The sequence below is a fragment of the Monodelphis domestica genome, chromosome 3, assembly GCF_027887165.1.
Source record: "Monodelphis domestica isolate mMonDom1 chromosome 3, mMonDom1.pri, whole genome shotgun sequence".
In the NCBI taxonomy this organism is placed as follows: Eukaryota; Metazoa; Chordata; class Mammalia; order Didelphimorphia; family Didelphidae; genus Monodelphis; species Monodelphis domestica.
In genome coordinates, this window is record NC_077229.1 from 278,666,842 (window position 1) to 278,682,731 (window position 15,890).

General features: G+C 34.4%; 1 protein-coding gene across 3 annotated transcripts in view; it reads left to right on the forward strand.

The window, feature by feature from the left end:
• Positions 1–15,890, forward strand: part of TAF4B (TATA-box binding protein associated factor 4b) — a 198,555-nt gene that overhangs the window by 108,855 nt on the left and 73,810 nt on the right. For all 3 annotated transcript variants that reach the window (XR_464742.3, XM_007487580.3, XM_007487581.3), the window contains exons 11-13: positions 5,877–6,007; positions 9,686–9,811; positions 14,000–14,056. Coding sequence is in view for 2 of the 3 variants with exons in the window: in XM_007487580.3 (XP_007487642.1) it covers positions 5,877–6,007; positions 9,686–9,811; positions 14,000–14,056 (314 nt within the window). In the remaining variant the exon portion in view is untranslated. The remainder of the gene's footprint in view (positions 1–5,876; positions 6,008–9,685; positions 9,812–13,999; positions 14,057–15,890) is intronic.

The window sequence follows — 15,890 nt, forward strand, 5'->3', positions numbered from 1 at the left end:
TACTCCCTGTATCTGGTACAGATTCTCATTTAGATGGCAAGAGGTCAAATTTAGCCATAAACAGTTCTTTGGTTTAGTAGAGGACATTGCATCTTTTCATGTGTGGATCCATATATATACAACTGTGTTATGCATACCTCATCATGTCATAGCACACATTCTCATATATAAAAACTAGGTAAAGAGAACAAAAGCAAAAGGTTTTTTTTTTTAACCTTAGTCCTAGAGTGAGACTGAGCCCATCTCATTTTAAAAAAATTCATGACTATTTTAAATAAGGATGTTCTTCATCAGGCCTAAAAAGTAGTAGGAGTCCATTTTACATGTTGAAAGAGATAGCAATGAAAATGCCAATGTCTGGGTCTTAGGCTTGAAGATGCATATCTTTATGTAACTGGGTCCATGTATATGATTTTCTTATTCACACTCTTGTGTACAGTACCTTATTTTAAACCAGTTAGCATCTCTTCTTTCCTATCTGGTCATTTGCTTGAAGGAAGAATACAGGTAAGCTTTGACCATAGATCAATGAAGATCCTTATTTTTGTTTGAAAGACTGATGCAAAAAAAAATCTCATAGGATGCTATCCACATCCAGAGAAGGAACTGTGGGAGCAGAAACACAGAAAAAAAAATTGCGTGATCACATGGGTTGATGGGGATATGATTGGGGATATATGATCACCCTAGTGCAAATATCAATAATATGGAAATAGGTCTTGATCAATGACATATGTAAACCCCAGAAGAATTGCATGTCAGTTACGGGAGGGGGTTGGGGGAGAGCAGAGAAAGAACATGAATCTTGTAACCATGGAAAATATTCTAAATAAATTCATTAAATAAAATTGACACATATAAAACCCAGTGGAATTACGTATTGGCTAGGGGAGGGGGGAAGGAAGGAGGGGAGGGAAAGAATGTGAATCATTTAACCATGGAAAAATTTTCTTAATAAAATTAAATTTAATAAAATCTCATAGGGCTATTCTTGAGACTTAGTTTTGCCTATATATTTTTAAAAAATTACCACTGTATTTCAAGTGTATTTTACATAAAAGCTTTTTTTTTTTTATTCTGAATATAAATATTAAATAAACGGAACATTTCCAGTTGCATGCTTGAACAGTAAAACCTGAAGCTGCAGATATTTTATGTAGAGCTCCCTTTCTTATTGACTGTATATTAAGTTTAGTTTATAACTGTCAAAGTTGTCCTGCTTGTCTGTACTTCTTCCTACTTGTGCTCACCTTCTCTGCATTGTTTAAAAAAAAAATAAAGGATGTCAGTATGCCCGATAATTAGCCAATCTAAGAAATACATAGCAAATACTTACTGTCTATAGGCAAATTTAAATGTAAATAATGCATGAAAAACAAGGTTTTTGGATACTGATTTTTAGAAGGGTTTATTACTTTTTCATCTTGCAGACAAATTAAAATGAGCTAATCTTTCAAAGACGAGATCAAGGTCAACGGATACTAATTACAAAATTTCAATTCCAACATAAATGCATAGGAATAGTGATCTTTCTTCTCTCCTCTTCTCTCATTTACATGTAATAACAAATTTCCAAGCAAGTTGTGTCCTAAGTTATATGATTGAACTTCTCTCCTTGTTTCACTTCCCTTTCCCCTCCAGGTGCTAGTAGGCAATTTGATCTGGGTTATACATGTATTATACAAAACATTGTATATTTCTTTAATGAGATATTTGCTTACCTCTTTGAATCTGTCATTATAGCTATAGAGATAGCTCCCTTTAAGTTCTGGGGCAAGCCAGATTCTCTACGAGCTTTTTGTGTAGTTACTAATCTGGCATATGCAGTTTTATCTACATTTTTCTTCCACTGATCACTTTATGGCATTACTGTCATTAAGATATGTGCTGACCTTTGAGTAGGCACAGATATTTTTGCTGCACTGTTATTCTCTTCCACTCCTTACTAAATTTATTTCTAGCATTTTAAAGATCTTGATTGTGTGAAGGGAAGGCAGTAATATTGGTACAGATGTGCTTATAATCTAGGGCATTGTTCTGGGGCCAGCTATTTTGTGATTTTGGTGGGAGGGCTACTTAAGAAATAGACAATGCTAGCCATATTATTTTAATGTGATGAAATTGTAGGTAGTTCTCACTCCTGATTTACTTGGGAAGCTTTGGGTTTTTTACCCCTACTTCAAACCATAGATTGAACTGTATTTTAGGGGGAAGATGTTTTATTAAGTAAAATAATTTTAAAAAAGAAAGTAAAGACTAAAATCAAAATTTCACAGAAGTAGAAAAAAGCCATTTGTTGTAAGAATTATGTTCAAAAGCAACTTTAGTCCCTTTGTTTAATAATAGACAATAAAACAAGACAATAGTCCATATTAGTAAATTACTATATATATATATATATATATATATATATATATATATATATATATAATTCATTACTTGAAAGGCTCATCAAATCTCATTTAAAACTTTCTTCCATTTAGCAATTTTCTTCATTTTATAAAAATAACATTTGTTTAAGTGGTATTTAAATATGATTTTTACAGTATTTTTGTGATTTCAAATTTTTCAATGTAATTTTTTTCATTAGCTGCTTGAATTATGTAAAATCATTTGAGAAGGCATCTTTGACATTAGTAGGAACTATTTTTAACTAAATGTTCCCAGTAGCTGTTTATTTGCAGTTTGTATAACTTTGTAATATAATATGAAAATGGAAACTTTTCTGCAAGCATTTTCAGAGTGTTGTTGGGATAAGGATGGGAGGGGAATATGTTTTATATGAACTTTGTGTTTCATATAAATTTAAGCTGAAAATTTTTATCAAAGTGGTCCATATTTATTTAGAAAATCTATATCCCTGCCAACATTATGGGACCATACACAGATTTATAGTTGGAATAGGCCTTACAGATTAGATCCACACAAGGGAAATAACTTTCTTAAGCTCACTATAATAACAGATGGGAGTTAAACCCAAATCATTTGGTCCATTCATACTCTTACAAAAACTGACAGGCTCCAAAGAGCTTTTGTTTATGTGGGTTATAGCTATCAATATTTATCATATTAGAAACTAAAACTGATCATTTATGTATATGTATGTACACCTAAAAATGTACAATAAGTTTATTACATGTTAATAAAAATATTATTTTAATGAAAAATTATTATTTTTCAAAACAATTTGGTAAGAAAAGTGGTCTTGTTTTTTTCCTTTTGGAAGAGAGGTGCAAATCTCTTTAGCTCAATGGAAGACAGGTGAATTCTCATCTTTTTCTGCATTCAGAATTTGTAGTTATTTTTGTTGAAATATATTTGGAAAATAATAGCTGGGAATAAAAGGATATTTTATAGGCAAATAATACTTTAATATTATTATAAACATTGTTTTGACCTTATGGACTCCCAGAAAAAAATATCAGGACCCCCAAGGGTATCTGGGTCATATTTTGAGAACTTTTATTATATTATTATGTATTGTCTCCTATAAATAATAACAATGAGCATATGTAATAATAACAATAGCTAGCATTTGTATAAAATTTTAAGATTTACATAGCACTTTATTAATATTATCTAATTTAATTATATGATACTTTAAAGTTTGCAAAGTACTTTATACCTAAGAATTGAATTCCTAATATATCTCTGAGAGTAGTTTTTACTATTTTCGTACTTTGCAAATCCTGGGCTCTTTTCGTTGTACCATGCTATCTCTTTCTTAAAAGTATTTCTGAAGTAGAGGTGCTATCAAAAAACAATTGTGTTGCTATAAATATGGATTGTTGCTTTTTTTTTTTAATATTAAGTATATCACTTTGTTCTTATTTGGTTGCATTTTTTTATTTGAATCAGAATGGTTTCCCCCTTCTGTGGTTATCTTCTAGAACTGATAATCCCCAAATCATTCATTTGACTTGAACATATATTTTTTGCTTTTGTATCTCTGTGTGGTTATGAATTAATAGCATATCAAAGAAAGTAGTAAAACACTGTGATACAACAGAAAAAGTGATAGATGTTAAATTCCAGTCTGACACCCACATGACCTAGAACTAGTTCATTAACTTCTGTTCCTTGGTTTCTTTCCTCATCTGTAAAATGAGAGAGGATAAAAGTAAATTGACTTTTCAGCTCCCTTCCAGCTCTAATTCTTTGATCAATCAATCTTTTGACCACCACATATAATAAAGGTCTGATCAAGGAGGCAGTGAGAAGCTTTGTAGCTTTATCACCATCTGTATATACTAATTCTCATTGGAGAGGAATAGTGCCTTCCAGATTTTTGTGTAGGAAATCAGACTTATCAGAGCTGCCTCTTCTCTAACCTTGCTGTTTGGCTTATAGGTTCCTAGGTTGAAAGACTGATGAAGCATTTGTAGTTTAAAAAAGATTTTCAAAAAGCCATGCAGAATGTGGAGGCAGATCTTCAAACTGCTGTGCTTGCCTCTTTCGTCAAACTTAGAGGTAAAAGTCAGTATTTTGAATGATCGTCAAAGAATGTAAGCTCTTTAAGGGCAGGAACTTTTTGATTTTTGTCTTTAGATCTCAAGCATCTAGCATAATGCCTTACATACTGTCTTGCATTTAAATGATATCTTATTAACTTAAGAGAATGTAACAAAAGAATTGAGTGTTAGGTCTTCTTTGGTGAGAACATAAATATTTGTCTTACAGTCTTTTGTGTGCATAATCACATACACACACATATATATTTGTATTCATTTATTTTATTTTTTTACTTTTAAACATTATTTTATTTGGTTATTTTCAAACATTATTCATGGGAAACAAAGATCATTTTCTTCCCCTCCCTCCTCCTCCCTGCTACCACCTCCCATAGCTGACGTACGATTCCACTGGGTATCACATGACACACATATATTTTTAATTAAAATTTCCATCATATTTTGTTAATAATAAATACTTATTTTGTCTCCCCAGAAAAACAAAACTCATATGCTCAAGCAAAATAAATTCCCATATTGGCCATGTCCAAAAAAAATGAAACACACATCATTTTCAGCACCATTAAAAGCCTATTTTAATTTGGCCACTGTAGTAAGTATAGTTAATAGTTTTAGGTTTTTAGTGCAGGTAGGTGGACACATGCTTCTGAAATACTCTTTAGCCACTAATGAGGAAGAATGGAATTGATTTTTTTGCCTTTGGGTATGTAGTTCAAATTGTTTTCATGAAACTATTTTTCCCATATTTAATCAAGGAACTTTTCTATACTCAATTTAATAACAAAGAAAGGGGGCTAAGTAACAGGCATGCTCATACAGGAGATTTTCAAATGGGCAAATCTGAGGGGATATTTTGGAACCTGCTTCTATTAATTCTAATTCAGACACAAGGTTGCGTGTTAATAGCCTTATAGGCACAAACAAAATTAAAGGTGAATAAGGATTTATAAGCATGTAGACAGAGCAGCCATATTCCAAATTCATTGAAATAAATAGCATGAATTGTTAACAACTACTGTTAAATAGGGAACAATGTAATTTTCCTTTTTCAAAATTACCAAAATTAACAGAATATGTCATTAATTTCTACAGTTATTGTTCTCCCTCTTGAACACTAGACCTGATCTGTGTTCTTATTAACTTTGTCCTATAAATGACCTTGCATAGAGAATGATTCTAGGGGCTAAGTGAAACAATGTCTATATTTTCTGAAGCTTCAGGCTAAGTTTTATTAATGTAATGTCTAAGATCTTTGAAGTTGTGACTTTACCAGGAAAATCATAATCTCCAAACCTTTATTCATAATGGGTATGACTTCCAGGGGGAACAGAATACCTGCTGTGCTAATTATTTCAATTATCAGCTACTGCTAAAACATGTAATGGATTTTCTCTGCTTCCACAGGTAAAAGGCATGACATTATGGAACTTAACTCTGATGTTGTGAACTTGATCTCCCATGCTACACAGGAGCGATTACGAGGCCTTATAGAAAAACTGACTGTAATTGCTCAGCATCGAATGACAACCTGCAAGGTAAAGAAAATCATTAAGCAAGTTCTGAGTAATTTTTTATTCTTTCTAATGTTAAAGGGTCCATGTATTGTATATCTTCATATTTTAAATATATTCCTGTGGAAACTAGCCAAATTTTTTCCTATAGTTGATATTTGTGTAAAATCATTCATACTCTTGATTGTTTCAGAATTTAGAGCATGCAGATATATGTGCACATGGAAAAATAAAATTAAAGCTTAATTGAAGTAGTTATCCCAAGGCTTCTGGTGGCAGAGACTTGAGGTCTCACCTAAGTTTGTGTTGGAAGGGGAAAAAATTAGAGTGCCACCTTACTTCCCTTTTTATTTTGTAAAAATGGTAGCACCATGGTTATCATTTACATCTCTTACCCATTGAGTGAAATCTGATATCCCTGGTGAATACAATTGCCTGCATTTGTAAAAATCATAGAATTAAATACGTAGTATGGTCCCTAGTGATGTGATCACACTCACTAGCCATTATCAAGATGAAGGCACCGGAGGCAGTTGTTAGTTTGGGGAGAAAGACATGATTGGGTGATGAGGAAGAGAGAATAGCCTATATCTCTCTTCCTTTATTAAAGAATACCACACCGATAAAACTACTATTGGAGTAAGATTGCAGGTGGATAAGGAAAAGCTGGAATGAAAGATCTCATAATATTTGAGGTTTGTAATATGGTGACCACCATGGTGTCCTAGCCATAGGTTAAGAGGAATCCAGGGGAATATCAGCTGCCACATCACCGGTGAGTCCCCTAGAGCAATTGCCCTACTTTCTTTACATCCACTTGGACCTTGGGGAGGATTGGATTATTGTTGCTAAGGTCCTCAAATAACATGATACTTCTTTTATGAAAATTTGCTGGGCTGAGCAACAGTCATATGAACTCAGCAGTAGACTGGTAGTAGACAGAGTAGACTCTGGAAAAACAAAACCTAAGAGATATCACAACCACTGTTCCCAGAGGCCCCAGGGAGTAAAGCTGTGTATGCTTTTTATTATTCTCTAGTTTTAGACTGAACTGAAAGCTTTAGATGAGAAGCTTCTGATATTAGTCATTAGTCTATCTTGAAGCATAATTACAGCTTCTATCAACTTTGGGGTAAAACAAGATTCATTTTATAAGGCTTTGTTACTTTTTGCATTTTTTTCTCCTTTTCCTTTCCCTTCCCTTTAAAAAAACCAACCATGCATTTATCAATGTAGCCACATTTTCATTGGGCTGTTCTTGAACAATTAACATAGTCTGTAAGTACTAGGTATAGAAGTTTTGAAATCTGTTGTTTTAGGAAGTTGTGTTTAGCAATCTAAATTCCATTCAGTATACTATTGACTGCAGTCGTTGGACTGGAACTTATTTTATACATATACAACATATACTTATAGAACAATAGCATCTGTTTTCGGGCTTTTCCTGCACCTGGCAAACTGGGCAGCATATATTTTACCTTAAAGACCTCATTAGATAAGAACTTGTGACCTCCTTACCTTTCTACTCCGTACAGCTGTCCTCATTGCCCCACATTTCAAATCCTTTCTAAGGAGTTATTAATATAGAAAGAAAGGCAGCTATGTCATCTTTTGTCTTAATTTAGCCATGTTTGGCTTCAGTTTTGATTGATTATCACCCCTTATCCGTGGTGCACGGATTCAGCTTCTTTCTTATTCTTCAAGCTCATTTTATATTTTTCAGCCATTCCAATAGAGAGTTGCCACTGCTGTCACTGACTGCTGTTGACATTTGTACTTTCTGATGCTCTTTCACTTGGCTTGCTCACTTTAGATCTATACTTAAAGTTTTTCTTGCAATGTTTCCTATTTATGTAAATAGAACTTTTTAAAGAGGCAACAAATCAATATTTGGGGATACAAAGTGGCACATACTTGCTATTAATATTGCTGCCAAGTGTTTCCTACTAAAGAGATGTGCTTTATAACCTCTGCAAGCCATTTGCTGCAGAGTTGGTTTACTTTTTTCTTTCCTCAATAGGAAGATGCCATGTTTTGGATTAGGTTTAGTTCTTGACATTGATGGCGTTTGTCCTCTGTTGGTTCCTTTATTTTTAGTAGAGTGTTTAATATATAGTGGTCCTAAAATTCTGGAAGCATACCTTTTTTTTTTGTTCATACATGAACAGTTTACCTGGGTCTACCAGCTGGGTAGACAGGAAGGTGGTGAGGTCAGGGTGACTATTTAAATAAGGTTAAGGACTCAGTAGAAGAGAGGGAGGAGCTCATCTGTGGAGTAACATCTGGAAAAGTAAAGGAAGATGGGTTATGCCAGGGGCAGCTGTATTTGAGTAGGAGAGATCTCAGCATGGCAGTGAGATTGGGCCAAAACTCTGATTTGCACCCTCCTCCCCTTCATTTAGTGTGTTGTGTTCCATTTTAAATTAAATCCTGTCAGTAAATTATCTCCAGAGTGTCTGAAAATGAAAATGGGTAAAAAGGAGGTATTTAAGAAACCACTAGTGATTTTGTTTATACACTTCTATGGTTGGCTTGTAATTTATTCCATACTTTTAACTTGTATTATTTAACTCTATAAAGCATATGAAGATTTTTTTTTGTGTATTAGACTCTAACCAAAATAAGTAGTACTGTTACATCTTTCCCCCTTAAAGTATGTAATACTCTTTTGATCTGGTTAAACACAAACAATAAAAATTTAATTTTAAAAGTAGAATTCTGGGCATATGAAACTTCTCCCTTTCTCCCCTCCCTGGTTAATTGAAACACTTATAAGTATAAGAATGAAAAAAATATGAGGATGAGGACAGAAGATATTTATGGTTTTAGAGGCTTTTAAAAAAAATCGGGTTGTTGGATTAAATGTTTCAGGAAACATTGTTTCTTTTAAAAGTTTGCTATAAAAAGTCATTAGATGAATGAGGTAATAGGGAGCATTTTTTAAAAAGCTTGATGGCAAGATATTTTTTTAAATCTAGCATTCCTCCTTAAAAAAGGCAGGGGGACATGAAGATGTAGTGGCATTCAAGAAAAATGTAAGAAAATCCCAAATCTAGAGACTCTTCACTATTTAACTCAGAATTCTTGAATAAATGAAGCATTACTTTTGTTTCTTAGACATTACCTATCCAGTTATATGCAAACTATACCAATATTTGGCCTTTATAATAATTATAACATGATTAAATTACTATTTTGTTCTGAATTGTACAAAGAATTTAAATCAAAAGGAACAATTTTTAAGAGGAATATAGGTGAGACCATTCTACTCCCAGAATACCTTTACATAAAGCAACTTTTTTTTATTGCTGCTTTCCTCTCAAGTTCAGTTTGATTATATTGAAAACTATGGACTAGATGCTTCCTTATAATCTTATGGATAAGTGATAGATTACATAATTTATATTATATAGTTTGTACCTGATTAGTTTTCATTTTTTTATTGACACCTCCTACTTTGATATTGTAAGATATAGGCAAATGAATTATTAATTTCACCTAAACTTTGAAGAAAAATAATTACTTAATTACTTCTCCATCTCTAAGGATGACCTTGGTAGAAGGTGGCAGACATTGTAAATATACCCTTCTCACATGCATCTCTTCCTCTGTAGTAGTGTTAAAATCATGGGCTTTTGTTATCCAAAGAGCTATATGATAAAATGTGACTCATTTCTATAACCATTGTCTGTTTCTTTCCAGGAAAGTGAAAATTATGTCATGTCTAATGATACCAGATCACAACTTAGATTTCTTGAGAAGCTGGATCACATGGAGAAACAGCGAAAGGATGAAGAGGAGCGAGAGATGTTGCTCAGAGCAGCTAAGGTGGGGGCCGATTTATCATAATGGTAGAGATGTGACTTGATGATGAGGTCAGGATTCATTTGACTGTTTGCCCTTTTAATTATGTTGGCATTACATTTTGTCTCAATATTTCAGAGAATGATATGTTTTGATAGTAAATCAGTCTGTATGGTTGAGAGTATTAAAGATAGTCATGTTAGTTTGTTGAGATCTATATCTATATCCATTGAGAAAATATTTTCAGATTTTTAAAAATGGTTTATTAAATGTGCCAAGCTGCATTTGAGAGAAGAGAGTTTGAAAAGCAGGTAGGCATATTATTGGGAAAAAGGGAGTAATTAGGACTGAGGAAGCAGAAATACTTGATGGTAGATGAAAACAGAGAATAAATTCTGATCAGAAAGGACATACTAATGCTATGTGAGGCACCAATTTTAATTTAATATTGTATTGGAATTCCTATGCCAGGTGGAATCTTGGGTAAGCCATGTCACTTAATTTCTCTTGGCCTCAATTTCTCTAACATTAAAATGAGAGCAACTTCTAAAGTTCCTTTAAGCTCTAAATTCAATGAAGACAAGCCCTATAGTCATTGATAGTCTGTCAACTATGTAGATATTTTATATCTCTGTGTTATGACAACAAACCTTAAAAGGCTGAGCTTTAGCAAAATATAGCTCTTAACTTCAGTGACATTTCTGAAACTTGTGATGGCCTTCACAATCAAAATATTTCTAAGATCTCGCTCATTTTCATAGAATTAAGTCGGAAGAAACTCTGCAGTCATCTAGTCTAACCCAACCCATTGAGTCCCTTCTTGAATAGCCAACTTGAGCATTTATCTGTTTCATTGGCATAGTTTACAGAGATAAAAGCTTTCAAGTTCCTAATAACTATTCAACTACTGATGAGTTTCATGGTGTAGCCTTCCTGTCACAACTGTTAGAGCTTATTTTATGTTTCATTTCTCTTATTCTGCTATCTCACTGATCTTTTCTTGTTGGCCTCAATTCTCTTGGACAAAAAGAAAGTATGAGGTGCTACAGGCAAAGGATCATTTAGAGTCCCTTCCTTTTTTAAATCTATAATCCTGTGACAAGGTGTAACAGTATCTTTCTCATTCTTAGCTGTATAGAAATCCTAAAAATTAGAATACTTTTTTTACCTGCCTCTCTTCTACAACTCCACAATCTGTGGGGAGACTTCTCTTTTTGTGGACCTGGTCAGTTTAGAAAAGGGAATGTTGACTTAGAGGATATGTTTGAGAATTACTAGCTTAATATGAAATTATTCTGTGCCAGCTGGCTGTTTTGTGAGTGAGCAAGTCACTTCAAATCTTTGTTTACATAGTCTAGACTAGATCAGTATTTACCTCTGATAGGCCTCACTAAGATTTAATAACAAAGGCAAAACTTCATTTTTTAAAGAACATAATCTAAATTCAAGATGTTTTATTATGCAAAGCAAATATGACATTATTGCTAGTATATTTTATTGCTATTAATTATTGTTATGCAGATGAATTATGGTGTCGTTTACCCCTCCCCTGCCATATTCCCTTCCTAAGGAAAAGCAATAGGCCTACTATAAATAATGAATCATTCCTGAACCATTCACAAACCACTGAAAAATTTGTTTCTATCATCAGGATATTTTTGGTCATAATATAATGCCTTGGTTATATAACTTTTAAGAAAATAAGATGCCCAGAATTTGCACCAGTGCCAAACTGATATATGTAGAATTTTTCAAATTTTTAATAATTAAAAAGGAAAATGTGGCATAATATAGGCAGTATTGGACTCAGAGACAAGAAGACTGAGATTCAAATTGTGCTTTTGACGTTCTTTGTCTATGTGCAAATCTTTTTTTTTAACTTCTTTGAATCACATTTTTTTTTAAACTTTTAAGTTTGAGACATTTGTGGTCTACATTGGTGAAAGTGAGGTCTCAGCACCACTTCTCAATCACAAGACCCTTACAGAGTCTTTGCCATTGGACCTATTCAGTATAATTAAATGCATTTGCATTGGTTAGTGTTGAAATAAAATTGCCTTTGTAGAATTTGAGCTAAAATTAGAACTTTTACCAATTAGTTTTTCAATTCCAAGGAGAACTTTGTAGCTACTTAATGATAGTGTTTTTAAATCTTCATATTTTATCTTGTCCTGTAAATACAAATAGGTAAGAGATTATTCAGTGAAATGAAAAGCAAATAAACATTTGCAACAAAGAATAGTTTTTCACCTTTTGTTTTGTTAGTGATTGCAGAATTTCAGAGCTAGAATAAATTTTAGTTCAAATTTATAAGGGTTGGATAACTTTGTCAAGATGAATATATCTGTGTATATTTAAATGCATTGCTCCAAGTTATGAATTGGTGGCTGTTGGGGTCAGGAAGAGATTCCTTGCTGCCCTCTCACTGCAGAATTTAATAGGAGTTCCTCCTTTTTGTTTGAAATATGGCAGTTGGCCTTAAATCACCATAGCTCTCTCTTTACACTTTTCAGAATCACAGAATTGGAGAATTGGAAAGAACCTCAGGGGCCATCTAGTCCAAACCATAGGTGAAAGAGATCTCTATTATAACATACTAGACACTTAGTTATCCAAACTGTAGAAAGAGGTACCTTTAAGGCAGCATCAGCTGCTCTAATTGTTAAGGCGTCTTTCCTGACATAAGCCTTATGTTGTGTGTGTAGCTTTCACTCATTTCTCCTGGCTCAGTTCTCTGGAGCCAAACAGAGTAAGTCTAATCCCTCCTCCACATTATAGTCCTTCAGATTTTAGGCACCACTATCCCACCCCAACCCTTCTCTAGGTTAAACATGCCCTATTTCTTCAGACTATTCTTAAATGACACAGATTCAAAACCTTTCAGCATCTGGGTTGCCCTCCTCTCTGGACACTCTAGTTTAAGAGTTTCCTTAAATGGTGGCACTCAGAGCTGAACACCATGCTAAAATGAGATCCAGTGATAATAGAGTGGAGTTGAAATAGCATCTCTCTTCTCCTAAAAAGCTTAGCTATGATTCTTTTAATTTAGCTCAAGATTACATTAGCTTGGGGTTTCTTTGGATTTTTTTTGTTTTTGTTTTTTTTGCTATCCCAGTATATCACCGATTCTTTGGCACTATTTAATAAGTATCTTCTATGTGCTAAACACTCTGCTAAGAACTGGGGACACAAAGTAAAAAAAATAATGAAAGCCGTTTCTGTCCTCAAGGAACTGATAGTCTATTAGAATTATTCTTGTCTGTCCTGTGCATGTTCTTGACTTATCTCCTATCTCAAACTTTAGGAGTACAGGGGTCAGCTCTTCCTTTTGGTAGCTTTTGAAAGGACTAGACTAATGATTTATAACATTAAAAATGACTGGGATGGAGGTCAGGGTCTGGCCCTGAGGTTGCAGTTGGTACAGGGAACTTGCTTAGAACGTTTGAGAGATAAATGACTAGCCAGAATTACATAGCTACTATGTATCAGAGGCAAGACTTGGATTCTGGAGCTTCCTGCCTTCCTAATCAGCTCTTTGGTCAATAGACCATGGTGCCTCTTGTCTTGAAACATAGTAGATGTTTAATAATTTTTTTGTTGAATAGATGAGGCAAAATGTTGACCCCAGTGAGTCACTGAACCCATAAAGAAGAAAAGTTTGCTGTAACCATATGCTAAGATTCATTTTTTTTTCTTCCCCATTCCAGAGAGTTGGGTTTTTTTAGGAGATTGAGGTCTTATTGAAAACCAAGCTCGATTCTTGACTAAACACTACCCAAAACAGCTTCTGATCTCTGCATTATCTCCCTAAAGGGTTTCACTTGGGTACCAACCCAGTTTGGTTGGGGTACTTGAGTCTGAAACCATCGTTCTTTTCCTCTCTCCATGCCATCTGTTTTTGATGTCTGCTTCTGACATGAACAACGTCATGCCTCAACTGGACCTGACTGACAGTGTTAGCATCACTTTGAGCATAAACTTCCTCTAGGCTAAAACAGCAGCAGCAAACAGGCCCAGTTGAAGAGCAAGGGGGGAGGAGGTGGAGAGAGGGGGAGAACATGGGGGTTGGGAATCAAACCTGGATTCTGGCATTTGCCCCTGAAGCTAGGATTTTCAATCACAAGAGAAAATTGTCATTTATTAAATATTTAACGGCTGCTGTGGTGTTTAGATGCTAGTAATTTCTATTAAAATTTTCTTTTCCTTTGATAGAGTCGTTCTAATAAAGAAGATCCAGAGCAGCTGCGATTAAAGCAGAAAGCCAAAGAGGTAAGACTTGCAGCCCGCCATGCTTGCTGCCTTTGTGTTTGAGAGAAGGGTGGCAGTGCTCGCCTGCCAGCAATTAGGTCAGGGTTTATTTTGCTGTGGCATACCATTTGCAGAGGCCTTGGGGAAGGACAGGAACTGCCACAGGCAAGGGCAGTACTTCAAATAAGGTCAATGAATTATGAGCTTTCCTTTTAAAATTTATTTCCAAAGCTCAGGCCTGTCTAGAAATGGTTCTTTGTAAAGTATAGCAGTGTACTTGGTAGGAATATAATGTGGGATTAAAAAAAAAGGGAAACTTTTGAGATTTAGCATCTGGGACTGTACAATAGGCTACATTTTTCCAGGGTAATTGTTCGTTTTGTAAATCTGATACTGCTTATAATTCTTTGGCTGGGAGGCGGTACTGGGATTTAGTTTTAAATGGAAAATGCCTCTGGCTTTTAATTTTCTGGGCCCAGCAGTTTTCTGTTCTGGAATGGAGCCCTTGTTTCACACAGTTCATGTTTAGCTGCAGGGGTTTTAGTTTATAGCTTAGACTGGTTAAGCTTTTACTCCCAGAGGCCTCTGCATAGCAACTGTAGAAATCAACAAATAAGTTCATTTATGTCTGCAGCCTCCTCTCAGTAGCTGACTTTTTACATTTCCCAATATCCATTTCCTGACTTTTCTAGCCTCAGAGAAAAAAGCTCCACTAATTGGAGCTTATTTTAATTGAGCCTTAATATTGGATCTCACTGGAGTTACCCCCAGAGCTACTGGGAACAGAATGAAATGAAAGTACCTAAGGTTGAAGATGTGGTGTGTGTATGGGGGTGTGTGTGAAATTTTTCACTTGACCTACAGATTCTTTTCCCTGCTGAATAAATCATCAAGCCTGTTCACATTTCTGATTAAGGATCTGACAGCAGACGATAATAAAGACAATTGAGGTGTGAGACGTGTGATATGGAGCTGAAGAAATTGGTTTCTATAGTTACTTGACTGATTTCATGCAATTTTTAAGGATCTTTGTGCTAAATGAGAGCGATTTTCTGAGCAACCTTTTTCCTTAACTGTGCCTCTTGAACTATGAAATTTGTTGTTGCTTAACATTGCTGCACTTGGCTCCTAGGTGCCAGCAGCAGCAGCAGGTTATTTATGAATGTTTTAAAGGCCCTTATTGTTTGGATTAATGTAGGAGCTGAGGCAAAACAAATGGAAATCCTGTAAGATATTCTTGCGATGAATTGTGTGGTGGGTTTTCACTAAAGGAGAAGGAGAAAATCTGTGGATTTAGGGGTAAAGAAGTTTGAGGATTGAACTAAAAGGGATGATCAAAAGGGAAAACTTTTGGGAAGGGGATCACAAGAGGGAGGCCGGGAACAATTTTTTTTAAGCTAAAAATGCCATTGAACTCACTCTTTCCAACACAAATTTTATGTAAAAATCCTATGAGAGCTAGTTAAGTTAGAGAGGATTCTAGCTTTATTTTGGGACTGCCTCCCTATTATTGCCTTGAATTGAATCTTTCTTTCTAAAATTTAAGTTAGAAAATTAAGTCTTCTTGCTTTGTTGTCTCCACTAGAAAATGACAGATTCATTACTTATTATCCTGAAAGGCCTTATATTGAAAATTGCCTCTGCTACCTGCATTAATAGCTGGTTATTTTTAGATTAATTATTTCTCTTTGGGTTTAAAACATCAGGTGTAATGGCATTGAGAAAACAATGCTTTTAAAATATCTGAAATCAATAGAAGTGATTGGGTAACTTTTTTTCTTTTAAGCAAAGAGCAACATGAAAAATTTGTCTTCATTTTGAAAACATTGAGTAGCTTCTGTGTTTTTCTTCCTTT